At 40.1% G+C, this 27,923-nt stretch overlaps 1 protein-coding gene across 1 annotated transcript in view; it reads right to left on the bottom strand.

The window, feature by feature from the left end:
- LOC137131610 (glypican-1-like) overlaps window positions 1-27,923 on the bottom strand; it is a 38,159-nt gene that overhangs the window by 3,393 nt on the left and 6,843 nt on the right. The window contains exons 2-8 of the mRNA XM_067513097.1: window positions 10,183-10,341; window positions 8,146-8,363; window positions 7,611-7,784; window positions 6,296-6,461; window positions 5,028-5,158; window positions 4,399-4,536; window positions 3,746-3,876 (exon numbers count right to left, since the gene is read on the bottom strand). Of these exons, the coding sequence (XP_067369198.1) occupies window positions 3,746-3,876; window positions 4,399-4,536; window positions 5,028-5,158; window positions 6,296-6,461; window positions 7,611-7,784; window positions 8,146-8,363; window positions 10,183-10,341 (1,117 nt within the window). The remainder of the gene's footprint in view (window positions 1-3,745; window positions 3,877-4,398; window positions 4,537-5,027; window positions 5,159-6,295; window positions 6,462-7,610; window positions 7,785-8,145; window positions 8,364-10,182; window positions 10,342-27,923) is intronic.

Genomic DNA, 27,923 nt, shown 5'->3' on the forward strand with positions numbered 1-27,923 from the left:
GCTATTGCTCATAATAGCAATTCTGTTTACATGAGCGAGGTAGCACATAACGTTAAACATCCTTGTTTGAGATGCAATCTGTGCACAGGAGAAATATAAGCGATAAAAGTGGTTGAAGTCTTTGCTATGAGTTTATCAAGCATGACACATGAAAATATTCTGACATACAAAAATGAAATACAGCAAACTGGCTAAATGTCCTGCCTCATGAATGTCTGGGCTCGTAACGGTAGAAATACAGCAATTCTATGCAGAGAAGTTGAAAACACTACTGCAATGCTCCAGCAAGATGGCAGAATGAGGAGTCCTGCTGGTGAGTCTCTCCGGCGTAAATTTCTCTAATTAGCATATTGAAATTCTCCCCCCACCGAAATTCTTCTTCTATTGACAACTTTAGTCTCAGAGTTACATAAAAATGCCTCCACCAAAGTCTAAATCCCATAATGTTCGTCCACTCAACCGAAAAGGTTGGCGTGACCAGGATAAAGCGGACCTGACAGCACTGGTGACAAAAGAAGCCTGGATAACATGTGCCAGTCTACCCCATCTGCACCTTCCAAAGAAAAGACAAATGCACTAACCCTAAAGTAACCGAAGAAGTCCACATATTTTATAAGGATTTAAATTCCTCCGCGTATTCCACAGAGGAGCTGGTCACCTTCTTTGACAATATAAAACCTTATATTCCAGCTATTAGCACAGACTTTATGAGGCTGTGCGACTCTTGGAAGGCATTAAAGAACTGTTGTACTATACTGTTTGAGAATGTCCTGACAACTACTATGAAACAAGGGTTGATAACCCTAATCCCCAAACAGGGTTAGACTAAAAAACACTTAAAGTATCTGAGACGTATAACACTAATCAATGTTGATCATAAACTATTACAGTGGGCATGACTCCAATTATCAGTGAATCACAGTGCAGCTTCCTTTGAGGTCGCTCCATCCACAACAACATCAGACTGATTTAATGAAGAATCTTTTCCCTCCACCCTCAAAAGGAGATATATAAGTATTAGAAGAAGAAAAGGTGCAAATATATTAAATTCCCTATTTCACCAAAAGCTAAAGAAGTACATTTTAAAATAATGAATGACATTTATCCATGCAGAGGGAGAGGGCTGACACCTGAAATTTAATATTGATTAAAATGGCTGTGAATCAGGAATAGAAACAATGGAACATCTTTTCTTTTATCGTAATATTTCTTATGCATTTTGGGAGGATTTTCATAAGTAGACTTGGAATAATAACTTAGAAATACCGATCCTATCTTTTAGTAATATTTAATTCGGACTCATTACGAAGGATAGAAAGTCAGAATCCTAAATCAACAATTGAATAATACTTTCTACCTTAATGTAAATGGCTAAAAGTTGCCCCACATTTAGCAGTTTTCCTGAAAGAAAACTTATGTTTTTGTGAAAAAGATCTGCTGTGTAATACAAAATACCATTCGACAGCAGTTCAGACAGTCTCCAAAATGACCACCGTTTCTCTAAATGTAAAATATTTAGTAGTTTCAGCAGTTAAGCACTCATGAATAAAAAAGTTTAATTTAACTATGTGCCATAATACAAATACGAATGTAGCTGAACAACCAGCAACCTACTTTGACCAATTTCAAACTTGCTTTTTATGGCTTTAGTTCTGGAGACATTCAGTTACATGCTTTACTCAAACTAGAACTAAAAGAAGCAAGTTTAGAATCAGTGTCTGTTAAAGAAGAGTTCAATGCTGCACGACACAGAGTGAATGAATTCAAAAACACACATGAAATTGTCTTTCATTGTTACAGTAGCTCCAATTTGTAATACTAGATATATAAAACAAAGCTCTCAATAATTATAATTTCTTATGTATGTATCTGCCATGTTGAGCCATGCCAAGAAAAATCATTACTGTATTGCAAAATACCCAGCTAGTGTTGTACTGCATGTGGTGCAGTAAGCAGTTCTTGCAAGGCTGCAGTGACCCTAAAAGCAGTTATTTTAATGTAAAAATATTACATAAATAATAAATTCTCACTAAATACACTCGGAGTGTAAAGTCGCATACGTACTGTGCATACACACATCCAGAGACACATATGCCATTTTTTTAGTGGAGGAATTTAATTTATGTTCCTAAAACTGCTTAAAATGTTGGGTATAGGCCTATTAAAACCTCATACTCCAACCTCATATTCCATCTTCCATTCTGATCGTTTATTAAAGTTGTAATTTTGTGTGCGTGCGTGACATTTATTGACCTCTTTGGGAATCCACAAGATGTCACTGTGGAGTTTCATCTAGTTCATCACCATTATAATTCACTTTCTGCCACACAAACACACACACACACACACACACACACACACACACACATTTCATATTTCCCTAATCTGTCACACACAGTCAGTGATTCATCTATCTTTTATAGCTATTCTCATATTCTGTTTTGCTCTCTCTCTCTCTCTCTCTCTCACACACACACACACACACACACACACACCCAAATCTATATTTCATGCCTTTTGACAGTCATATTCTTGAGTGTTTTGCTGAGGATAAATCTCATCGGTTGGCTGTAATCTAACCACTTTAAAGTGTGTAGAAAGAGTGAGACAACGTGTACATACAGTATCAACACGGCATCAAATTGTTCTGTAATACATTTACACATGGATCGAGTGTGCTTGTGTTGCAGGATGGGAATTTCCACAGGGTTTGCATGTGCTGCATTTGGAAAGAAAATGTCGACTCATATTACCCCAGAATAGATTTTTAATGCACCATGCTTTTTAGTTTTGTCTGGACAGAAACACAGTTTCTCTTTACTACAATACTAAAGCAGAAGAGAGCTGGTTTTGTATTACAGCAACTTTAATAGAAGCCAGTCACCTCTTCTGCTTTTCCGTTTTTTCCCTCCTGTGTCCAAAATACAGTTTTTTCCGTTTTTAATGAACCCTGTTTCTGAGCTGCAGGAACAGATGTGACACCTCCATCGTGTTATACTCAACACTCTAAAGAGGTTTAGAGTGTTGTACTACAGAGGTGGTAAGTAATTAGTTACTTATTATTTATTCAAGTATGTACAATTGGGAGGTACTTATGTTTTGCTGGTGTGTTTCCATTTGATGTTACTAGACTATAATTCAAAGTAGTGCTTTTTACTCTAATACATGTATCTGTAATGTTTTACACATGTAGATTCTTTACAAAAACATCAACTTCACCTTTGACAGCTGCTCTCTTTGGCAAACACCGTCGCTATTGTAAGAAAGAGCCATTTTTTTATTTATCTTTTTACTAAAATGTCTTTTTTTCAACTTTTAAAATTTGCTGTAGAAATGTGAACTAGTACAGTAAAGAGCAACAAATTCAATGGTGTCTTAAATACTGTTTTCTCAGTGGAGTTTTTGTACTTTTACATTTTTACAGTAAGTGTGTACTTTGTACTTTGAGAATTGTTTTAGGGAAGTACCCAAACCTTTACCTTACTATTGTATGTGTGTACTTTTACTACCTCTGCCTCATCCAACATTACTTTCCAGCAGGTTCAGTGGGTTTAGGAATTGTGATTATATAGAGCAGTCACACAGAACCAGGACTGGATCCACTCAATACATGTACTTATATACAGGAAACAAAGGAAAATACTACTGCAGTGTAGTTATTCCAAATCTTACTCTGCATATAAAGTGAGTTTTAGTATCTGAGGAAAATGTGCAGTAGGTTAGATTTACTGCTTTTCTTTCTCACCTGGCTTTGGAAATGCCATTCCAGCATTTGTCCTGACCAGCACTTCCCACTGCCATTTTGCTGCAAAGTGCTATGGGGACCTGGATCCAGTACTGCCGCATTTCCCTCAGGTTACTGGAGAGATCTGATACCTGAGGAGAAACGCATCATGAGACAGGAATTGAGATCGTTAAGTCAAAGGCGAGTCTCATGTCCTAAACCAAATGTTATACTTTGGATTTAGAATCCTAAATATTATGTTATGGAGTTTTAATCACATTTGATACCATTTGAAAAGATAAACAGCCACAAAACCATGTCGAATGTGGAAGGCACTCATATGTAGCCTTGGATGTAGTGTCCACGAAAGAAAGAAGTACAGAGAAAACATAGTCCGAATTTCATCTATTTTTGATTACACAAAAATACAATCAATGCTTGACTTTTTATTCTCAGTTCTCTCTCTGTTGGTACCTTGAACACCAACTGAAAATCCTGCAAAATCATTTTCAATGACCTCAGCACATGTGCTGGTGTCTTTGTGTATAGAAGGATGAATTCTCTGTTTATCCGATCAGACTTTCTCCTATCCACACGTGCGCTGCTCTTAAAATAATCACTCCTCATTTGCAGGGAAACATAAATGTACAGTAAATGTATGTATGCAAACACACCTGCATGCCCAGTCGGAGTTCATCGGTCGGCGACGGTTTGTACTCTGAGGCGGTCAGAGAGCTGCTCTTTCTGCTCGGCTCATGAAGGTTTGGACTTCCTGTGCCTGGTTCCCCTGGAGCTCCACATGTCTGGTAGACCTAGACAAACACAGAGGAAGACACCTTTAAACACACATATGCTGTAAGTAGGGGATGTAAATTAACTTTAAAAGCTGGAGCACAGCTCTGCACTAGGATTTACTGCTGTGTTCACCACATTACTGAGTGCTGAAAAGATCCACAAGGTGTCGCCATAGGCGAGGATTTCAAACTGTAAACGTGTGCTTGATTTGTTTCAGGTGCCAAAGCAGATTAATTCACTTCATCTGATCTCTTAGGGAATCATTCAACATTCCACATTATTCTTAAATAATAGAAACATAACAAGATAAAGTGTAAGAATAAGAAGCCAAAAGTCATTATTGCTGTGCTTGTGAGGGACGCGAAAGGTTCTGTCCACATTCACAAGGTTATCGCACAGGCTGAACCAGAAAATCACTGCCCGAAATACCACATTTCTACAATAACAAGCCCTGCTGCACTCTGTGTGCATATCAGAATAAGGGATGAGACAAACTGTGATGCCTTACTTTTGCTGTGATTGTGTCTATGTTTTCTTGCTGGTAGTGAACAGCCTCATAGATTCGAGCAGGGATGGAGGAGAGAACCACATCAAGACTGGGCTCCGTGCTGAAACTAGCAGCCACCTGGATCATGGTGTCTGAACGGAGGAAGCAACCTGGGAGTCAGCTAACCTTGTTTGAGGGTGTTGAGAACAAAGCTTGACATAAAATTACATTTTTTTTCTGTCTATTATACACAATTCTTCCATATCATTAAAGGACCTGGTGGTATTAATATCGTGGGTAATTGGTGGTTGATCACATGCTGTAAGTCACCAGAAGCCTTTTCCTCTTTATGAGTAACTAATTACAGCCTTTTAAAAAAAATACATGTTGTTCTTTCACATCAGATTAATCAAACTCTCAGGACAAACGTGTCAGAAATAGCTTGTTTCAGTCTGATGAACAACATCTGTTCACAAGGATTTGTGCATTAGTGACATTCATCATTAGCATAATCATTGTACCATAACTTACTATAACCTGTAAGACTACGTGTTCCGCTCTGTTTGTAAGGAAGTTTCATACAAAATGTTGAGTAAAAAGAAGACTTCTAAGTCTGGCTGTTGTAAGTCAGCTCATAAATGTAACAAATGTCATTATAATCTGGTATTAGAGGACATGGGACATGGCAACAACTGTAAAAACAGGGTTTTACCCTGATAAAAAGGGACTAGTTTAGATTTCTGTATGTGAACTTCGCTCAGGCTAAGTCGCATCTCTCTTAAGCAGCAGTCCATGTCTAACATAGGAGGCAAGTGAACCGTCAGAAAGTCCTTGAAGAGGGAGAATTTCCCCCAACAAGTTCTGTAGTTGTGCTTAAAATTAAAAAAACCTTTCAAAAATACAACGTAAAACCTCTGAAAAGTGAGAAGCCATGACGATAATATAGCAAACTGAATGTTAATTTAGCATTTTTGTATTTATAGATTTATTTCGATGTAAATAAATAAATAAATATGCATAATTATTTGTATTTATTTATTTTAGGTAAATTCGAATTAAAGAATTAAGATGAATAAGTCTGTTAAAGGTTTTTGCCTTTTGATGATGACAAACTAATACTGTGTAGTATGAAAGATGTGGACCGCTCTTCTTTATAGCTAAGAGAAAATACAAAGCATGAGAACCTTGGTGTATGTGACTGACTTTCATAAATGCACATTAAAACAAATCTGTTCAAACAAGAGGGCAGAGACACTACTCTGTCGACTTATGTCCGCTTATAAATTTACCTATGAGGTTTTGCCACTCGGGGTCCAGGTCGGCTTGGTTGGCCAGGCAGCCCTTCATTACGTTGGAGCAGTAGTTGGAGCAGGGTTTGACTGAGGCAAGGCCGTGACAGTGAGGGCAGTAGACCAGCTTCATCAGAGCCCTCACACACTCTGAACTCAGAGGAACCTGGAGTGGGTGGACAGAACAAGTAGCATCAGAAAACCCCTGAGCCAGAGATGGAGGAAGCACATTTGTATTTCCAAAGCCCCTAATGAGGATTTCAAGGGTCCCATGTCTTCCTTTTGCCTTTGGTTGAGGTTTATGGGAAAATGTTGACCCTTTACATTGCACTTACAGTTTTCTGGCCATGTTGAACACTACAGAACTGTAGAGGGCAGTATTGTAACACAGAGACCCTGTCTGAACCTGATGATGATGAGTCCTTATGTACAGTAGGTGCATGGTCTTAGTTACACTTTCTGGTTCGGAATATGTATGTTAGTCATGAGACGTGTTGCCATCACTTCTCCACGTCTATTTCCGTACAAATGTGAGTCCACTGACTCTTGAAAACATGCTTGAGCTTTATAATCCATCAGTGTTCACATCAAATCCACATCATGCAATTTTAGATTGGTTTACCCAGTAATCATAATAATATTGTAGCTTAGGCCACAAAAGACATTGTGACACTCTAATCAAGACATAAAATGTCCATAAAAAGCTCCTAACTGTAAGAATATTTTCGTCTAAATTTCTAAAACACAGCTACATAACGTGCAACGTTGTCAGCCGTGATTTAAAATACAGTATGTGGGTTGTTCAAACAATCACTGGTTTGTAACGTTGACATATTTTTATGATATGGATAATGAAACAAGGTTGTAAAGAGGTTGTGTAGTGACCATTTAAGTCAGGTCATGACAATAAGAATAAATGCACATTCACATCAGTCAGACAGTGTCTGGGAAAAACTGCCTGAGAAAACATCATCACACCCATAATTTGACAACAGCGTTGTCATCCCTCCAAAGCAGAGCTTTATTCAGATGACAGAGCTTGACATTTCATTTTTGATGATCTTTGTTTTTCATTTTAAGGGTGGAGACAGTTCTCTGGCAGTTAGGGTGTGACCACCGTGCAGCCATCATATCTGCTTTCCTGGGACTTGATCCAGCAGGCCTCTACGGCAGCGCGTACATGTTTGTACCGTCACTGACACAAGGAATTCCCTCGTCCCTTTGGCCAGTCTTAACCTTAAACATAACCTTTATATTCTAAGCTTAAGCCTAAACTAGGTCTTAACCCTCAAACAGAAGCTGGGCAGACTCTCACCTGTGACACCTTCCTGACCACCTCTCCGCTGATAATCAGCGCCTGGACAAACGACCTGGCTGTGACAAAAGCCCGGGTCACCTTCGCCTTCATGTCCCGAGGGATGTCTCCAAATGGCCGCAGCGTCTCTTGCTGCTTAGCAACGCATTCAAGGTAGTCCTCTGATAGGATGACCTGTGAGACGGAGATGGCAGCAGAATGGACTCAATGTGGGCTTTTAGAAGACATTTGAAGGAAAACAAAACTGCGTCTAAATTGATGTGTCTAGTGATGCATCTAAAAAAATAGAAATTGTATCAGCTTGTGTTGTCACATGTTATTAGATTTTTTGGGGATCAGACAGAGGCTGAAGCAGATGTCAGCATTATTTCTGAATTTCATGCAAAGTTTGCAACGATTCCTTGTAATTTGGATGCCATTTTTATTATTTTCAAAAATACCACTGAGACTGTCACTAATAATTTCCGCCATTGGTTTATGGTCAACTAACACACTTTGCTTTTTTTCCTTCAGTTGGACGAATGTCTTCACTCACATCTGTTGGGGCAGAGCTTTTAAACGTTAGCTCCAGAAGGCGGGACCAGAAGTCAGACAGGGTCTCATCCAGGTTGAGAGCAGAGCCCCGGTAGTACTGCCGCAGGTCAGCGTAGAGATCTCCATAGAGGCGGGTGTTCTGGGAGTACAGCGTGCCGAGCGGAGACAGCACCTTCTGGAGAGAGCGCTCAGAACGACCGTGCAGCTCTGTGAAATAGGCTAAATGAAAGGAGAGAGACGAGGTGTAAAAAGAGGAGGGGGAACAAAACAACAACAGAAATGAGCTTCTGACCTCATGTGCACAACAAGCTAAAGGCAATAAACATACGCAACCCCAATACAGAAATTCACAGTGTGTTAAAGTCTATACATCTGACTCCAAAGGGTTTATTATCATCCAGAATAACACATATTTATGGCACAGAAATTGTGAGCAGAGGAAACGTATTGTTGTTTTAGAGTCTGAATGAGGATTGTATAAATTATGATTGATTTAGAAAATGACCATGGTTATCTTACAACATATTATAGTGTAGCTAATATGTTATATGCACATAAATAGTGACCTATTTAAGCCTCCAGCAGACACAGATAATAATGATCTTCTTTTTTTAGCTTTGTTTTTGTCTCCAGCAACTAGTAAAATATCCGCTTGTTAACTTTGCGTGTTTGTAGGTCGTTAACTGTTGTGTGACGCCGGCCGGTGCCATCTTGTGAGGATTCCACTGCTTTTCTTTTTGGTGGGATTCTGTGACGAGTCTGAGACACGTTGCATCAGTGGGTCAGTGCTGCAGCTTTAGTAGGTCAGTGGAGGAGTGTTTATTCACAGTACAACTGTACTTTGGCAATTTTCCGGCTTGTGAATTAGCCGATTTTGCACAGCGCCACTGGAAAAGGTTCATATATTTATCGTTATTACTTTTTCCAAATATCGTTGCTTGCTATTGTGTTTTCATTTGTTCTGGTAGGGATCCATATTTTCCACTCTCCATATCCACAATTTTGAATGATTTAAAGAAAACAAACAGTGTAACAGGCACTGGTGAAATGATCAGCACGACTTCTCATTGATTAAATTATAGATTAATTATTGAAAGGCTCTTTTCTTTTTACAGCCATTACACTAATTTACTCTATTTACATCCTAGCTGATCAGCACATCTAATCCACAGTCAGTCTATTAAATCTTTAATGGTTTCTTTTTTCTCTGCAGCCAGATGGATACAAACCAATACAGAGGTCAATAAGAATTAGGAAGTCACTGAGCTGTCGCTGCCATATATTGGTTGGGCTTTTCCCTTTTTCTTCAAAAGCTCTGGACGTGTGCCAGGCTGTTCTAACCATAAGCAGATGGACGGCCGCATTACTGCTGCCGAGGTGGGCCACCGCTTTGGACTAATAATACCATCCTCCTCCTGCTCGCTTCTCCCTTTCTTCGTTTCATTTCTCCTCACTACTAATGACACATTCTTCTCTTGCTGCATTTGTGTCTCCTCCATTGTTAGCCGAGGACTTCCTGGTCCTTTTCCCTCTTTTCTTGCTCGCTTCATCCCTTTCTCCCTCTGATGTGCAGTGATCTCGGCTCCTCAGTAGATCAACTACTCATTAGCTGAACCAGCCACTGCCCCAGGGGACAACTCTCTGTTTGTGTGTGTGTGTCAGTGTGTGTGTTTGTGCGTGTGTGTGTGTGTGTTCGGCCTTTCGAGATCAGGGGTTTGGCTTATCACGTTTCATTGTGCCTGGCTGACTCTGCTTTCATTATAACACCCAGTCAGGGGTCCCCTTGATGAACAGGACACACACACACACACACACACACACACAAACAGAAACACACACATACAAACCACTGTTGAAGCTACAGTATTGAGCTTTGAGCACAGCCAGAGTTTGTACTAAACACAAACTCACAAAACCAGTACACAATACACAAATGTCACACTCCTCTGGGTTCACTGCTAAATCTTTGCTATTGAGCTGAGCCAGTAATGAGTGTCTTAAATACACACATATACACAGACTCACACCCTGTACTCACTGTCAAAGCTCCTGTGGAGAGCATTGAAAGAAGCCTGCAGTGACCTGCCGGCTTCTCTGATCAGTCCCTCAGTCTCTCGGGAGCTCACATTGGCCAGGTTCCCCTCCATGGTGCTGGTACAGCAGGTTGGACCCTGAGGACACATCGTCAGATGTTCACCTGGAACAGTGGGGGGAAGCACAACACACGGCATAAATGAATTCAATTTTATCTTATGCAATAATTGACTAATAACAGAACATGTCAGACTTTGAACATAACGCGTCTAACTAACCTAAATTGAAATGGAAGTTAAAGACATAATAATATAATAATATCTGCATGGTATCTATTAATACAAAACACTGTAAATTTTATACAGTTTTAATATACTGCAAATTTTATATTCCCATTTCAGAGATGTTTTACTTCAGTATAGCACTGTAATACTCAACAAAGGTAAATGCAATACATGACATTTTTATTTAAGTTAAAAATAAAGACAATGGCAAAAGAAGTACTATTACTATACTGTTTAATTTAGTTAAACAGTGGTTTATTTATTCTTCATAGATTATTGGAATATAATTTGTGATTTATTAAAATGTAAAGTATCGTGCTTGTTTTATGTTTTTATATGTAAAGCTTTAATCTAAATCTGTAAAGTAAAGAGAATAAAAATGATCCTGAGTGAAGAAGGCCTGTTCCGAAATAACGGTATCAACTGTATTAATAAGACCAAAACTGTGCAGTGGTGAAGCTTAGAATAACACTACATGACATGACCAACCTAAACCTTTGAAAAAACATCTTCATAAAAAAAAACTTTACCATAGAAATATAAAAGAGTTCAGACTATAGAAATTCCTTGCCTTTAGCATTATTTTCTTCTTATGGGGATACATGTTTGTGAGTTATTGTAAAAATATAGATTATTCTTAGAGACACAAATACACACATTGATACTTATACATACACTGTGAATCTGCCAGACAGTCTTGAAAGCACAGGCATCAGTCTCCTGACAGAGCGGGTGCCTCAGGATTAGTGTTTGTGTGTCTGTGTGTGTGTGTGTGTGACCATGACTGTCAGGGTTAAGGGTGACTAAGTGCCCCACAGCTGTGTGCATCATTGCTCTCCTCCTTCTTAACAGGTCTTAGGCTGGTGTGTGTGTGTGTGTGTGTGTGTGTGTGTGTGTGTGTGAACGTGTGTGTGTGTGTGTGTGTGTGTGTGTGGGAGGGTTGGGAGGGGGCGTAGAATTGGTCCATCATGCTAAGTGGAGCAGAAGAGGAGACGCCTTCATCACCACTGCTCCATGAATGTTTCATTAGCACTGGCTGGTGTGTGTGTGTGTGTGTGTGTGGCAGAGACAGAGAGAGCCTACGAGAAATAGCACTTTGTTGTACCACATAAATTGCATTTTTGGGCTATTTAAGATCTTTCTGCTTTGTGACACATACAAAAGCATATGACAGAGTGGATTGCGCTTCTTAACATTCACACACAGCCCTCAATCAACCACAACCCTCATTTAATATCCTCATTTCATCAGTAGTCCTCAAGTGTCAAGTGCAGGTCAGTCAGTTCGAATCAAGAGGCGTCGCTCTTCACGTCCAAACACTTTAGATGGGAATTTCCACGTGATAACTCCCACAGTCATGTCAGTCTGATTTACAGAGAAGCTTCTGCATCGCCTCTTGTCACCTGTCATGTGACAGGATGTGATTAAATGCAATAAAACAACAAATAACTCAACTCATTCACTCATTGTCAGGTGCCCTTTTCCTATGAAATGTACAAGTTTAATCAAATCCACCAAGTTGTTCGAGTAATTTATTTAAGTGAATCACAATAGTTGAGCAGAACTGTGTTTCCAGATTTCAACCAAACCGACATCGTTCTTTTTAGGAAAAATCTATTTTGGGTGGCTCGGGATAATCTTGGATGTATTAGAAGAGCATGGAAAGATATGCTTGCTTGGGCCATAGCAGTACATTATGAAGGTAGCACATGGCATCGTGATGATGACATCATAAAAATAGAAGTGATTTTTCGGGGCTCTGGGAAAGTTTTCTAAGTAGCATTACACTGCAAAGACTAGGCTGACAAACTCCGAAGGCCTTGTGGGATATTTTGTTGCAGTACCATGAAATACCACTAGGAAAATGTCTGAAGGTGCTAGAAGGTGCTACACCCAGCTCTCATGTTACATCCAAGGGGATAATCTGAGACGTTTCCCTCCACAAAATGTTTTCGCTTAAAAAACGAAGTGATTTGCCCTTTTGCTTTCAGTTAGATTAAAGATTGACAAGAATGCTCTTTCTGCGTTTAGTGTCTCCCGACAATTGGAAGACAGTGAGGCGGGCTGAGACATGCGGGATTATGAAATGACATTTACTTTTTACAAACGAAATGAAATGTCATTTGATAGACTCTGGGAATTTTTGTTCTTGCATTTATAAACGTTTTTATGAGTAGTTACCCGTAAAAGCTTCCATGTGTTCATGTAAGAGGCTATTTTGTTTAATATGACATCAGTGAGACCTGGTAATGAGCCTTTAACTAGTTGGTGATTAATTGATAAAATATATGATATAAAATCTTTAAAAACTGTGAAAACTCATTAGCTCAGACTCTAAGGCTGCAGTACTTTATCATGGTTTTGTTTTGTTCAACTAACAGTGTGAAACCCACACGTAATGTGCATCTGGTGTAACACAGAAAAACAAAACAGAAAACCATGGGTGGCTCTTGTGACACATCTTGTGATTTTAATTCTTGCATTTATATTTAGCCAGAGGAAGACACACACACACATTTACACACACGCGCACACAGAGAACAAACACCGCTCGTAGGTTGTCTCTGTGTAGGCATAGCTGTGACAAATCTGTGTTGCTTTAACAAAATATCATCACATTGCACTTCAAACAATTGTCAATTCATATTGGACGGCAACCCAAGTTTCTGCCATATGTAGCAAGGAACTGATGTGCTTTATTGTTGCAGTAAATGTAGAGAAGAGCAGGGGAGAGATGTTAGTCGAGATCTGACGTTTCATTCAACTTCAGTCTCAACTTTCCTTCTGAACATCCACTTTTCTAAAAATGTCTCAGAGTGCTGCAGAGTCTGGCACAAATTGGAAGAATTCCTCTGCTGGGCTTTAAAACCACACCGTCAGTGTTACACGTGTGGTTCATGAACAGACTACACAGTCTCTGAGTGCTCATGTGCTGCAGCTAATGTTAACATTTTGCTGTTAGTTTGCCTACCGACCCCGACAGCACAGGGCGTTTACCACAGACACATATGCTTTACTGCATTCCTGGGTTGCTGGGTAATGGAAGCAGCTGGCATCCTGCTATAAAACCTTAATATACTTGGTAAGATAGAAGTGAACACAGTGGTACCACACGAGTAACGTGTGCAAAAATTGTGCCTGCTAACATGCAGACAGCAAGTCCCACAGAAAACCCTTCAATTATAGGTGCCTTGCTGAAGGGTTGCATGAAGGGAAATGCAAAACTTTTGGGCAGATCGTGAGAGGAGTGGGACTATAAAAAAGGTGGAAACTGCTTTTACTCTAAATGTACGTTGGCAAGAAAACCCATACAAATGTATTTCTATTGTTTTGGTTTGGTTTTATTCAATCAAATAGCTGTAAAAAAAAAAAAAAAGAAAAAAGAAGAACGATTCATTTTACGGACATTTTAGCAAAGAACAATGCTCAAATCTAACTTTGCTTTTTTCAACAAAAAACTGCCCTTTGCAGCTATAAATGCCCGACAAATCCATCACATTCTAATGATCAGTTTTTGCAGATATTCAGGTGTGATTTGCTCCCAGGTATTCTTCAGATCGTCCCAACGCTCAGCTGCGCTGGTTGGGCAGCATTACCAAACTCTTTGGTCCAGTTTCTCCATCACCAGCTCAATGTGGTTCAGATCTGCTGATTCAGCGGGTCAAGCCATCACTGAGAGTGTTCCTGCAGCTACTTTCTCCAGATAATTTTCACACAACCAGAGAAAATGCTTGGGTCGTTGCCTTGCTGAAAAAATTTTATTATAGTTAGTCATTGTATCAGCTGTTGCCCAGAGGAGTGGTGGAGGACGACTTGCACACGATGCAGCTCACCCATTCTCCCGTGGCCAAAGCATCTGCAGACCATTATGTATCCGCCTTCATGCTTCATTCTTTTTCATTAACTCTGACACAGGTTCTAACACCTGGAAGGCCATGCATGATCAATGTATATGAGCAGCCCTGCTGAAATTTCTGGAAAACTGACCAGTAGAAAAGCACAGTTCTGTGTTGAAAGTTTAACAAGCAAATTTGATTTGACCATTAATCTGTACTCAAATATGCATAAAAATGTTTTGTGGTCTATTTATCCATTTGATTGAATAGAACTAAGTATAAAATAAGTCATAAAAGAGACTTCTTGCCAGTGTACTGGCAAGTGTTACGGATGGAGAGGAGAGATTAACCGTGAGTGATAAAGACTCGGGTCAAATAAACTCAGTTTCTAAAGGTGATTTGGTTGCCCACGTTGTTTTTGCCCTCAAGCTTCAGCATATATTTAGCAGAGTCCACATCCTGAGGGCGAATACGCACACACACATTTGTGCTACATTTGTGAGGACTCTCATTGACATAATTCATTCCCTTGTGCCTGGGGCAACATTCAGATGAGAAAAGCAAGATGCTGAAAGCACTGCAAGAGGCAGAGAGGGTTCGTGACTTACTGCAAGTGAAAAGTAGGTGGGAATACAGGTTCTGCTCAATTTCTTTTATTTATACTGTTTCAAATGACCCTCTGTGAAGAGAAACGTAGGAGCAGAAGAGATAAAAAGGCCAATTTAATACAGTTTTGTGCCTCTGGGACTTTACATGGCTCTTTGTCCCAGTTCCGCCCCTGCTTATTTTAGAAACTTACAGTGATGAAAAGAAGCCCCATCTTTAGTCCATAAACTCATAATCCAGTGTCACAAGCATTAGAAGTTAATGACCAAGCAGATGGATCATCAATGCAAACACTTCAGTGGTGGCTAAACGTTTGCAGTGAAAATGTGACAAATGTGACGACTACTTATTGCAGCCTAGACGAGAGCAAAGAAGTCAGCAGAAAATAATTTCCTGCAGTGCAGTAAACAGTGATGAAACTTAACAGTGTACACGTGCAGATAAGACAGAATCTCACCACCAACTGACATGCGTCTGAGTGTTGACTCTCAAAAAGCTAAAGAAAACTACAGACTCGTGTAAAGCTATGGTCCAATCATCAAGTCATTTATGTGTCCAGGACAGAAACGCTTTCCTGCACAATTCTTCTTAACATTATGCAGTTCACATCCCAGTCAACACAGTCTTCCACATTTGGCCGCTGCCCACAGCAATTTGTCCACTTCAATTTAACCAGCAGCTCAGAGACTTAAACCAAAAACTGAATGATCTCTGTTTTGGTTACTGTAAAGTTAAGGACATACAATAAGGCAAACGTCATTTAAACTCAAACTACAGAGTTTGTTAGACTGGCACACATCCTAATGGGGTAAACTTCTCAGGAGTGAGTTATGTGGAAATGTCTGAAGTGCAATTTATAGGGACACATTTATTTAATAGTGGACATTATGCTAAGTGGAGATCACAGGTTCCCACAGCCCTCCTGGAGCTAAGTGCGACATTAGAAAAACCTTGTTCTGCTTCGGGGTATTTTACACTTAATCATTACAGAATCTTTTTATTTCAAAACTTGTTCTTGGTTTTGCCTGCAGATATATAACGGCTTACAGCGGTTGTCATGGAGACTACATCAAGACAACATTGCTTAGCCAGTTATTTCCTTTTCCCATGAAAAGCATCTGGCGTTTACTTTCTTCTCCCTGTCACGTCCACCTCCCATGTCCTTTTTTCTTCCCCCCCACATTCCTTGTGGCAGTCCCTAAACATACCTGAGCCCGTCTCGACAAGCGAGCAAACCTCAGCACACGTGCCAAGAAGGCACCGCACTGCAGGCTGACAGGAAGCCATCCAGCCAGGCAGCAAGAAGAGTTAAATGAAACCCACTCAATAACAAGAAGCATGAGGTGTGTGTGTGTGTGTGTTGTTACAGAAAAGCATGTCTGATCTGAAAGTACGGCGTGTTCAGCTGACCTTGGCTAAGGCAGAACTAAACTGAAACTCCAATTAAAGTCCCATCAGACCAAACTGTTATTAATCATTATTCTCATTTAGGCAACACCCAGATTTAATGAAAGACATGACAGTGTTGATACAGCAATTTATTTTCACACTTTGACAGCAGCTGTCTGTCTACGTCTCTTCTGATACACAGAATTAATTAATTTCTCATGTGTGATGTTTTCTTTTTTTGCGTTAACGTCCTGTGATTCTGGTGCGTATGTCAGATGGATAAATATTATTGGTTTGCCTTCTGGCTACAGACACATCACTGGTATTTCCCGTATGGTAAAAATCAATTTTCATGTTCATGGGAAGATGTTTTTTGCTCCACGAGTTGTTTATCTCGGCCGCATGACGTGGCAGCCTGATTACAGTGATTTTGATCCAGCATTATCAGTAATATAAAAAAATATCAAAAGTTTTATCTGTTCAAGAGAACATGTTATATTATTATAGTTGTTGTGGCAGATTGTGGGTAATGTGGACTGATTTAGAGCTGAAAGGGACTGTTTTATGGAGCAACAAATTACCCAATTAGTTGTTCTTTTTTGAATTCAAATCCTGATAAAACTAGATTATTTGCAAAATTACCTGGTAACCGTAATTATTATAAGTGCTGGCTGTATTTTAGTGATGTGTCGTCAGTTAATAAGACTGTGAGCAGTTTTAGCGTCAGTCAAAACACCAAATGACACAAAGACATACAAAAGGATCCCAGAGACGGGCCAAATGTCAAAATGGAGATGTGCAGCAACCACAGAAAGATGCAAAACAACCCAAATGTCATGAACGAGGATGTAAATTACCAAACCACGACCAAAGGAGACTCACAAAAAATAAAACACTAAACGGATTAAATTTGACTAAAAACAGACACTGTGTCAATAAACGTCACACAAAACTTGCCAAACAAACACACGACTTTTAAAAGGAACCTTGGGGAGTCCAACAAGGAGCGAAGAGGGGGCCCTCATTTTCTCGTAATCTGTTCATGGCTCAGCATCTTGCCGGGGTTGAGTGCAGTCAGTTTGTTAATTGAGACATAAAGCGCTAATACATAATACACACTAAGTCAGATTATTACCACAATGTGCAGCAGGACCCATTTCTATGACACACATTTCTGTGACTCCACTTGTGGCCTTGAATGGGTGGATCAGGGTCACCAGACACAATTAAGAAGATCAGGTCACTGTGTTTCATAACACACACACACACACACACACACACACACGCACACACACAAAGTTAGGGAGACATGTAGGCTGCAGTTTACGCCACATCAAATACAGGATAATCTCACATCTTTCTGCATCACACACACACACACACAGCACACTTTTGAAAATAGCCCAATGCCGCTCCGAACATATGAGCAAACAAACCTCTGCAAAACAGCCACAGTTTGCAATTACAATTTTAATCATAATTAAGCATCTAAATGGCCAAACTTTGCTGACCTGCTTAAATGTTGTTTTAGTCGCACTCACTTTAATTGTGAGTAATTAATGACAATTTCCGCACTCTGAAAATTACAGGATCAATTCTGTTTTACTTGAGAAACCCCAGTGATATTTCCAAGATGCGAGATTGCCGAGGCATCGAGCAGTTTAAATGAGACATGTAAAACCAATTACACTCGCAGCCATAGCAGAAGTGCTCCATCACACATCTAACCTCCACCAATACTGTAAACTAATCTTTCTCAAAGGCTGGATAGTACATGCCGAAGCTGAATCAGCACACTGTAAAGCAGAACCTAAGTCTCTCAAATGACTAGTTTCCAGGTGTGAGACCATTCCTCAGCCTGTTTTAGCTGCTGACAAAGGGATAAAGCAGAAGTTTCGCAAACAGCTCTCCTGTGGGGTGGAGCATCTCTGCTGTTTCAAAACAATGAAATCTTTGAAGCCTTTGTTTAAATGACCTTCAATGAGACAAGTTTGCCACGTTCTCAGATCTCAGCAATTACTTTAGTGAGATGACCGCTGTCAGAGCGAACAGAAATGATGGGCAACAACAGCAAGGTTATAATGAAGAGGAAAAATGTCATATGTCTCACCTTTGTCTCGAGTAACGAGACGCTGGCTCCAAGTTTGTAACAATTTTTTTCCAAAGTAGAACTTTGAGCCATATGATGATGTTTAGCTTGCAGGTTTTGCTACGTTCTAATAGTGTTTAATGAAAAAGGGAGGGCAGCCCCCAAAGTCTGTGGGATCCACAAGCGACATCAATGTCCCAGTTCAACAGACAAACCATTATTTCCATGTTTCTAGATGATACTTTTCTTATAGTCTCGTCTGTAGAAAAATGAACATGCACATTCCACACATGCTCAATGCAAAACACAATGATAATGATGAGAATAGCTATTGTAATATTCAAAAGAGCAAGTTTTCAAAACAAACTAAAAAATGGTTTGCAGGATGAGAAACTAGTCAATTTAAACAAAATGAAAAAATACCTTAAAATAAACTTATAACAATACTTTTTTTCACTCACTCTTGTCATTCTGTCCTTTAACGTCTCCTCATCTGGTCATTCATTCTGTCTAACTTTGAATTATTCTCCTCAAATCCATTCCTACAACTTGTATCACTGACTTTTCTCTGATGCCAAGTGCTCTGCTTCAGACTATCCCTCCTCCCTTCTTTTTCCTTCTCCTCTCCTGCTGAGATGAAAGTTTGTCATAGGAAGTGACCTTGCACTGTATTACTGCAGTCGCAGTCTGGCTCATTGTAAGTCACCAGACTTCTGACCCTAGAAGCTGTGGATGCACACAGCACAGTGTACAAGTTTGGGAAACATGCAGAGAAAATGTCGCACCTTGTAGTGTGATCACATCACAAACACAATGTAAAATCAGTATTATGAGTCATTATTACTGATCGGACACACACACACACACACACACACACACACACACTCACACGCCCTGAGTTCGCCCCGGGTCTGTCTTCAAACGCCACAGTAAAGCGGCTCGTTGCTGAGCAGTAAAAGTGAGGCGGTGGTTTCAATTTATTCCCTTCAGTCCGACGGTTAGTCGCTGCTTCCTTTTCTTAATGAGCGTCTCACAATAACCCTGTCACTTACTGTGGCAAATTATTGCTCCCTAAACGAGGGGCTGATGGGTTAGTGGTGGTCGTCTGTGTGCGTAGATGTGTGTGTGTTTCCACATCACACTCTCTTTACTAGTTTAAAAGGCACCTTTATGTGATTTAATGCCCCACATGGCCTTCCTCCCAAAGCCCACTTTTACTACTTTACTATCCACCAAAATGTGAGGGGGAGTAGAGGATGAAAGAGGAGAGAGATGGAAGGATGAGAAGGCAATAATAAGAAAAAGAAAGGAGAGCGGAGAGGAGAGAAACGGAGGAAAAGAGTCAGTTATGAAGCTGTAACATGCTTCTAAGTGTCCAATAGTTGCTTTTATCTTCTCTCTATGATCTTGTGATTTAGAAGTTTTTAGTTATTACCTTAACTGATTGGCGTTTATTGAAGATGATTCTCCATCATCACCATTATTCCAAACACTGACGCTGCTGTTTTGTGACAGTTCATCACATTTGTTGCCACAGCAAGCAGAACTGTGCTCACACAGCTTATGTCAATAAGATATGTATCAATGAAGGTGATAAATTGTCTGTATTAAAACATGCTGACAGTTTAGCTGACCCACTGTTTTGATAATTAACCTTTTGACTTCATGTAAAGCAACGCTATGGAACTTCTACTAAACAAATTATTCTTCAATACTTCTTCCTGACTGCTGTTGGCCCACTGATACAGAAAGCCTGTCCTGTGGATGATACAGCATCAGAGGGTATGTAAGAGCATGTGCAGCCATACAGTGTATGTTCACATGGAGACTCCTCTCAACAGAGGAGGAGGCCTCAGGCACAATCTGCCTCCCATTTTTCATGCTGCCCTTTCATCCAACCCCAGGAAGATTAAGACCCCTTCACATATCCACTAAGGAGGCCACACCTAACAACCCCTCTTAAGGGTTACATCTTATTGACTCTGCCCTGTTCTCAACTCCAATCTTATCCACCTAACAAGCCTATTAAGGCCAGACGAGTGCAACGCCTGTAACTTGGTCCCCTGGTCAATTTTCCCTCAGACAGAGGAAGGTGCTTGAATGAGTAGCGAAACAATTCTAATCAAGAAGAAAGCAGTCCAGTTGACATGATTCAACCTTTGGATAACCAAACCTGGATGACTGGAAACCTTCACCGACATCGCATTCATGCGATTTTTGTTCTACTGCATAAACTGCAAATGGCACTAAACCTATGTCTGATTCTGGGTAGAAGTTAACTACTAAAATGGGATTGTAGCACAAACAACAGTGGAAAAAGTCAGTTCACAGACTCAACGACACTGAAATGAATTCTGACATTTTGCATTTTAGTCAACAACCAACCAAGCCATCACACAATGTAGACGGTAGTATGTATGCAATTCAAACAGACATGCCAGCTGGTCTGTGAATGCTCTCAGCTAAATGCTAAGATGCTAATATGCTGATGGTTACTGAGCACAGCTGAGGCTGGAGGCCATTAGGTTTGCAGTGTTTTGGGTCAAAAACGTTTGACCGGATGATGGAAGAGGAGTGTAGGTAAAATGGTTTTAAGAGTCACAAGTTGTTAAGATACTTTTGGCTTCACAATTAGGCTGTTTCCATAAAGAAACACCAAGGCAAATGCTGATGCTTTGAAGCTCTGAAGTCCAGACCAATAAAAATGCAATAACAGAGCGAATGTGAACAAAAGACAGAATGTGTCATAAACACTGCTAGAATGAGGAAGCGGTGAAGGCTTGCAGTGTTTTGGGCAACCTTTTCGTTCTTTTATACCATCACTGAACTAAAAATACCCAACCATCCTACAGTCCAGCCCTGTCTGCTGCCCAGTGGTGCCATGTGTGTTCACATGGCACCAACTTCAGCGTATAATGCCTTAATTCTATGTCATTTAAGGGAGTAGTTAAAGGCTCTTAAACTAACTACTACTTTTACTCCCCTTCACTCACTGATTCTGCTAAAAAAAAAAAAAAAAAAAAAAAAAAAAAAACTCAACATGTGCCAACTGGTCCGTGTCACTGTGGGGAGTCAGTGCCTGAGTGTGCACATTTGTATGAGGAGAATTCTAATAATAAAAGACACAGTTCGTGTCAGCTGCCTTCCACTGCTGGCATTAGCCTCTGCTTAAAGTTAAATAACTGGTGTCTGTGACTAGAAAACAAACGCACAGAAGGGGTCAAAATGAAAAAAGCAAATGTGGAGTTTCTCTCAGTGAGAGTGTATTGTTCTCTGTGCTGCAAGGTCAGTGAGCTGCCATGCTGTGAGATAACAGAGATTAGCAGGCCAGGATTAGCAGGAGATTAGACATCAACCCCTAATCCAACAGCTCACGGCTGGTAGGGCTGTGTGAATGTGTGTGTGTGTGTGTAGAGGAGGGGTTAACAGGGACACATCAGTGCAGATTCTCTGTCCCTGCTCTTTCTCAGCAGGTGGCATTAAATTGCTGTGGCGAGGAGGGGGGGACACCAGGTCTGAGGTCAGTCTTTTCCAGGTCGAGTCTTCGATGTCAGACCTGTGGAGAAACTGGAAGAATGTAGCAGCAACTGCCTGATCAGAGCTGCTGTGAGAAGAAAGAAGTTTGATTAAAGCACTTTGTTTCAACTTCTGCTGCACGATCTTCTACCAAATAGTGACAAAGTGCTGGGTTTTTAAAATTGACTGTGTGAAACAAACTCCATTCCTAAACACAAACATTCATTTGAAAGCATTTCACTTTACTTTTGATCACGTGCAGTTGCTAAAAATGGGATTTTGTATGTCAGGTGGGCAGCATGGTTGGTGAATCTAGAGCAGCTGCAGCCTTTCTGACTGGAGTTTGCACGTTCTGCTCGTGCTTGCGTGGGCTTCCTCCGTTTTCCTCTAACGGCCCAGTTAATTGGTGACTCTGGGATAGGAAACATGATAAGTGGTTACAGATAATGGATGGATTTACACATGTCAGGTGTTACACCTATTGACAGCTATTTCATTGGATAAACATAAACAAATAAATCTTACAGTTGGATGTTTCTCTGACAGAATATCAGAGACACCACTACTGCAGCTTTAGTGCTGACTGATGATGGCACCAGTCAGATACATCAGTCACTACTAACACTGTGCGTCCCTCTTAGACAAGATCCAGACAAATGCATGCAACCCCTCCCCCAAAACACGCCACCCAGTCTGTGACAATCTCGGTATGAAAATTACCTTCATGCGCTGTGTTCTAGTACTGTTGTTCATATTGATAAGGGACCCATGATCCCAGATCAATATTCTTTATTTACACACACAACCGATCTATGATGTTGTCATCCCGATTGTGTACAGTATTGACAATGTGTGTGTGTGTGTGTGTGTGTGTGTAAATGAGAAGCAACATTGTAAAGAGCTTTGGATAAAAGCGCTATTTAAGAGGACATTAAACATTCACCAGTGTTTTGGCCGCCCCATTTTAAAATGAGGGGGTTTCATAGGATTACATTGTACGGGTTTACCTAAAGAAGCAATAGTGGTACGATCCCTCTTCATCATTGATTGATTGATTTTTCTGTCCTTATTCTTATACTATACAGAAAGTAAAGCATTTAACAGAAAATGTGTTATTTGTTGTATTGCACTATGTAAATAAAATGTATTTGATTTGACTAAACAGTCCTTAATATCTAACGACTTGTGTTCTGTGTAAATTTGGATTATTCATACAAGCCAGTCTTAATATGGATGTTGACTCACTGCAAATGAACTAAGGTCTTGTAAGTTTGAAATATTTAATTGCTTATACAAGTAGCTCTTTCATGGTTCAGCTTCCTCATAACCTCACCTGAACGAGTTATATTTTTACCAGCATATTAAGCCAATCTGAAGTTCCTCTTGTGCTATTGTCACTGGAAACCTTACTTAGTATCCACCAATCAGTGCAAGTAATACTTCACAACAAGTACAACCACTTTGATTTTTTTATTCCGTTAAAAGCATTAAGCACATTATCTACATTTTACTTATGTTTGATCGGTCTGTAATTCAAGGATTAGTGATCTGCTGCAGTAGATTTGATCAGCCAATTGGGAGGACAGGACCAGCCATGCTAAACATTATGCCAAATTAAACATGAATTATGCCATTGATAAAAGTGAGTTCTAATGAAAAAACTCCCCAATGTGCTTTATTATTTATTATTTAGAGTTTGCTCAACTAGTTAAGAGAAACCACAAAACAGCTATTTCAATTTTACATACTGCTTCAACGTTCACATTAATTTAGTTGTGCTTTAGGTTGAGCAAGTTTTTGTAAGAACTGCCCTGAAACAGAGTGTGTTTCATTTTGAAAACTCACATGGATGCCCTGGTGCATGGTTGCGATATGACAAACACTGTGTCTTCCAAATGATATGAACCAAGGAGCCAATTTTATATAGTTTTCCAACTCTGTCGAATAAATTTCTCTGTCGCTCCCGGTAGCCAACAATTTAATAAAGCAGAAAATGCCAATAAAAAGAACAATACAGAAATAACATGAAATAGCCTCTGAGTTTGCACTCAGGAGGTTAAAATTATTATTTTTTAAAAAGGTAGGAGGGAGACTGGTGGCACAGAGCACAATAAGGCTCATTGAAAGGCACGACTTTCACAGCAACATGTCTAATTATAGGCCTCTTAAACACACAAAAACACAAACACCCACAGGGATGCGTCCCTTAGACTGGTCTCAGGTTTTCCATTACTAACCACACCTGTCATCATATCGCAGATATGTGCGTTAAATGTCACCCGCTCGGTGTTTCGTCGAACCACTTGAATTGAGGTGAAAGCAACAGCGTGATGCCTTATTGACTTGACCTTTTAAACGCACTCCTCAGCGATAAAATCAAGCATCTTTTCCTCCACTACCATGTAATATATCAAAGATTATCCGCACCCTCAGTAGCCACTGGAACACCAGTGCCTGTGTCTGTACAGCCATGACAGATGCGCATCTGCAACGGACACCATGTCACACACGATGAGATTTGCCCCTGACGATACTCTCCACCATGATCCTATCACTGCTTGGCATGTGCGGTTCCTTCTGACCTCTTTGTAGAGAGACAACAACAGAAAAATCGTCTATTGTGCAATAATTACTTCCGATTTTCCTTTAACAAATAAAACACTTGCTGGGGTTTGCGTAAAATACCTTTAAACTATGTGATTAGCATCAATACTGTAATGTCTCCCCTGGTGACTGGATATCGCAGTCTACAATAGATTTCGATAAATCGTTGGTGAAAAAGATGTCATTTATTAAAATGACAGAGCGTGACGAATGGGTCCATTGTTTCAGTTCTTTCAAAGATTAAATACTTCAATTGGTCACGTCCTATTTAGACTATCAACTCTGGAGTTTGAAGTAGTCTCATGACACAGATGCTAATTTTGCAGTAAATTGTTGAATTCTAACAACAAATCACTGTAATAACAATTAAAAGAAGCCAAACATTCAGAGGAAGACAACACGTGACAGAAAGCAGAGCACTGGGGTCCCTCACTCACGTCCTTCCCTAAAATTACGAACCACAATGCGTGACAGTTATTATGCAAAGCTGCGAGCTGAAACTCATAGTGAACACGCTAACAGGACAAATCTGCCTTACTACTGTCAACTCTATTCCCTGACATAAGAAGTTATTAATAAGAATGTCCTGAAACTTCTTTTTTTTACCAGACTGAGTACAAGTATGTAAATTTGAGTACTCAGTGATACCAAGTACTAAACTGTTTTGCTTCTAGTTTAGTCCACTGCAGTTAAGCAAATTCCAGAAGAAGAGAAATTCTTCCATGTTCTTATGCCAAAACAAATATGGTGGTGACCAATGTTTGATAAAGGGAGCAACTTCCGCTGAAAAGAAACATAAACAAATGGAAAAAAAAAGAACAGATGGATGGAGAAGCATGGACTTCATAGACTGTAGAGTCTATACAGAAATGTGAAGGTAAAATAACCATTGTGCCAGTGTCCATCGCAAATAATAAATCGTTTTTCAAAGATGCTAATTACCAACATGACCGGTGGTAATTAGATCTTCAGACTTTAGCACAGCAGAGTTTACTTTTGTCATCATCACTTATATAAACAGCTCTAAACCACAGACAGTTTCCCACTTCCGCCTACCTGTGGAGGTTAATGTGGTATTGCATGCAGTATCTGAGAAGTGTTATGAGTACTAGTACAAGTACAATAGACTTTTTGCCCTCATGCTGCTTGTCGATTTATTATCCCTATTTATCACGTGATAAAAAAATACATTCTCAAATAAAACAAAAAGAAAATTACAATTACTGTATATATTAATCTTATACTGGAAATAAAAGTATTAGTAGTAAAAGAACTGAGAGGTGCAACTAGCAATTTCTGATTATTAAATGATCTGTCAGGGGGCGGCTGTAGCTCAGTTGGTAAAGGCTATATGTCAGAGTGTCTCTGGGCAAGACACTGAACCCCCTAACAGCCCATTCCCCTCCCCAGCTGTGCGGGGTGGTCCAAGCCCGGTATAAATTGGGGAGGTTTGCATCAGGAAGGGGATCCAGGGTAAAAACTGTGCCAAATCAACATTCGGACAATGATCCGCTGTGGTGACCCTGAACTCACGGGATAAGCCAAAAGGACAAATAAATACAACTAAATAATCTGTCAACTTTCTCAATTCCTCATTTCATAGTGTTGGAAAATTATGAAAAATGGCTGTTCACTCCAAAATTGCCTGTTTAACCACATACGTAAATGTGCAAGACCAAAAGTCAAACAATGAAGAAAAAAACAGAAGTCCGGCATTTTCTGTGAGAACTGGTGATTGTTTTTAGCTGCAGTTAACCCTGAGAGATATCGTCTGTTTTCTCTCACTGTTTCTTGTTGTGGCCTCCCCAGCAGCCAGGCACAGGCTGCAGCTCGTCCTGTTGAGATTTTACTAGTGAAACGCTCAAGAACACAGCAGCCTGTGAAGTCGGCCCTGCAAAGCCTGAAGTTTCTGTGTACTTGCCCAAACCCTTTTTTGGGGGCTTTGGAGCTGCACAAATTGGTTTTGAGGATTCACGTTTTTTCTTGAGCTGACATTTATACATCATTTAACATTTAGAGCTCTTGTACTCTTGGCCTGATAAAACTTGACAGCCAGTGGACTTTGATCCCCTGGTGATCCAGCATCCTGCTGTATGATTGTACCACACAATCTTCACTGCTTTCTAATGAACTAGATCTGAAAGCATTACAAAATTAACATTTTAAGATTAATGAATAACATAAACAGTCAGTGGTTGCAGATTACATTAAACGTCTGAATGAGTGGTAATATGGTTCAGTAATGGTTTCACTATATGCAAATACCTGTTACCCAGTTAACACAAATACCAATAAAACTCATTCAATCACACACACACACACACACACACACAGTGTATGGAGCCGCTCAGAGAGCCAATGTCTAAAGAGCATTAGAGCAGCCAGAGTGCACAACATCAGACAGACAACTCATTTCTTCGTTTAGAAAACAGATGGATGATCGACTCCCAGAGAGGAGGGAAGGATGACTGGGGGGAAGGGAGGAGGAGGAGAAAGTAAAAATAGCATCCGATAAGGAGGAGGAACAGACCATTAAAGGGAGAGGAGTAATCGAGGAGGAGAGGTGTGAACTAGAGCCGGGTGGAAGACGGAGAAAGAATTCAGGGGAATTCAGAGAAAAAAGAAACACAAAAGATTGACGTTACAGCATTTCAGAGGTTTGGACTTTTTCTTTTTACCACCCACCACTTCTGATGATCACAGGGACTCTGACTCCTGCATTCATCAGTTCGTCTCAATTATACGCTGGCTATGCAGTGATTTGATCTTCTTGTGTCTGGAGAGCATGGGCTTGTAGCTTGAATGCAATAAACTCTATATACAACTCTTTATAATACAACACTATAATGAGGATTCCCGCAAAGAAGTTGCAAGTTTATCGGCATTTAAATGAAAAAAAAAAAATCTATGTTAATTTCAGCTCTCACACAACACAAAATTATAAAGTTTGTCCTAAATTTCAGAGAGAAGTCAGACAGAATCATCTTCAAATAAGAATCTTGTAAAAGTGTTTTTATGTTTGTGCAAACGGGCTACAATGACCATCTTAAATACTGGGGTTTTACTGTGGGGTGACATATAGCAGCTGTAGCCAACATAACACTGTCACCGGCTGTACGCAGACACGCAGCAGCACGGCGGCAGTGAGGGCGGATGGATGGGTCCACAAAGAAGAAGATTTTCTCACATGTGAAACAACTGTTTGTTGCTTTGTAGTAATAAATCACATGACTATGTTTGCACACTTTTAATCAGGCATTTTTTCATTGTGTAAGCCACCGTTTTGGCACCATTTTAGGGCATGGTATCTGCTATTTGGCTGCAAAAGGGTGCAGTTTCAAAAGCCACCTGCATCTCAATGTCGGAGCCTTATTTTGACAAATGTCCTTGTGGGTCATATGAGAGAACTGGGACGTTCAGC

Source organism: Channa argus, chromosome 8 (genome assembly GCF_033026475.1).
Source record: "Channa argus isolate prfri chromosome 8, Channa argus male v1.0, whole genome shotgun sequence".
Classification (NCBI taxonomy): Eukaryota; Metazoa; Chordata; class Actinopteri; order Anabantiformes; family Channidae; genus Channa; species Channa argus.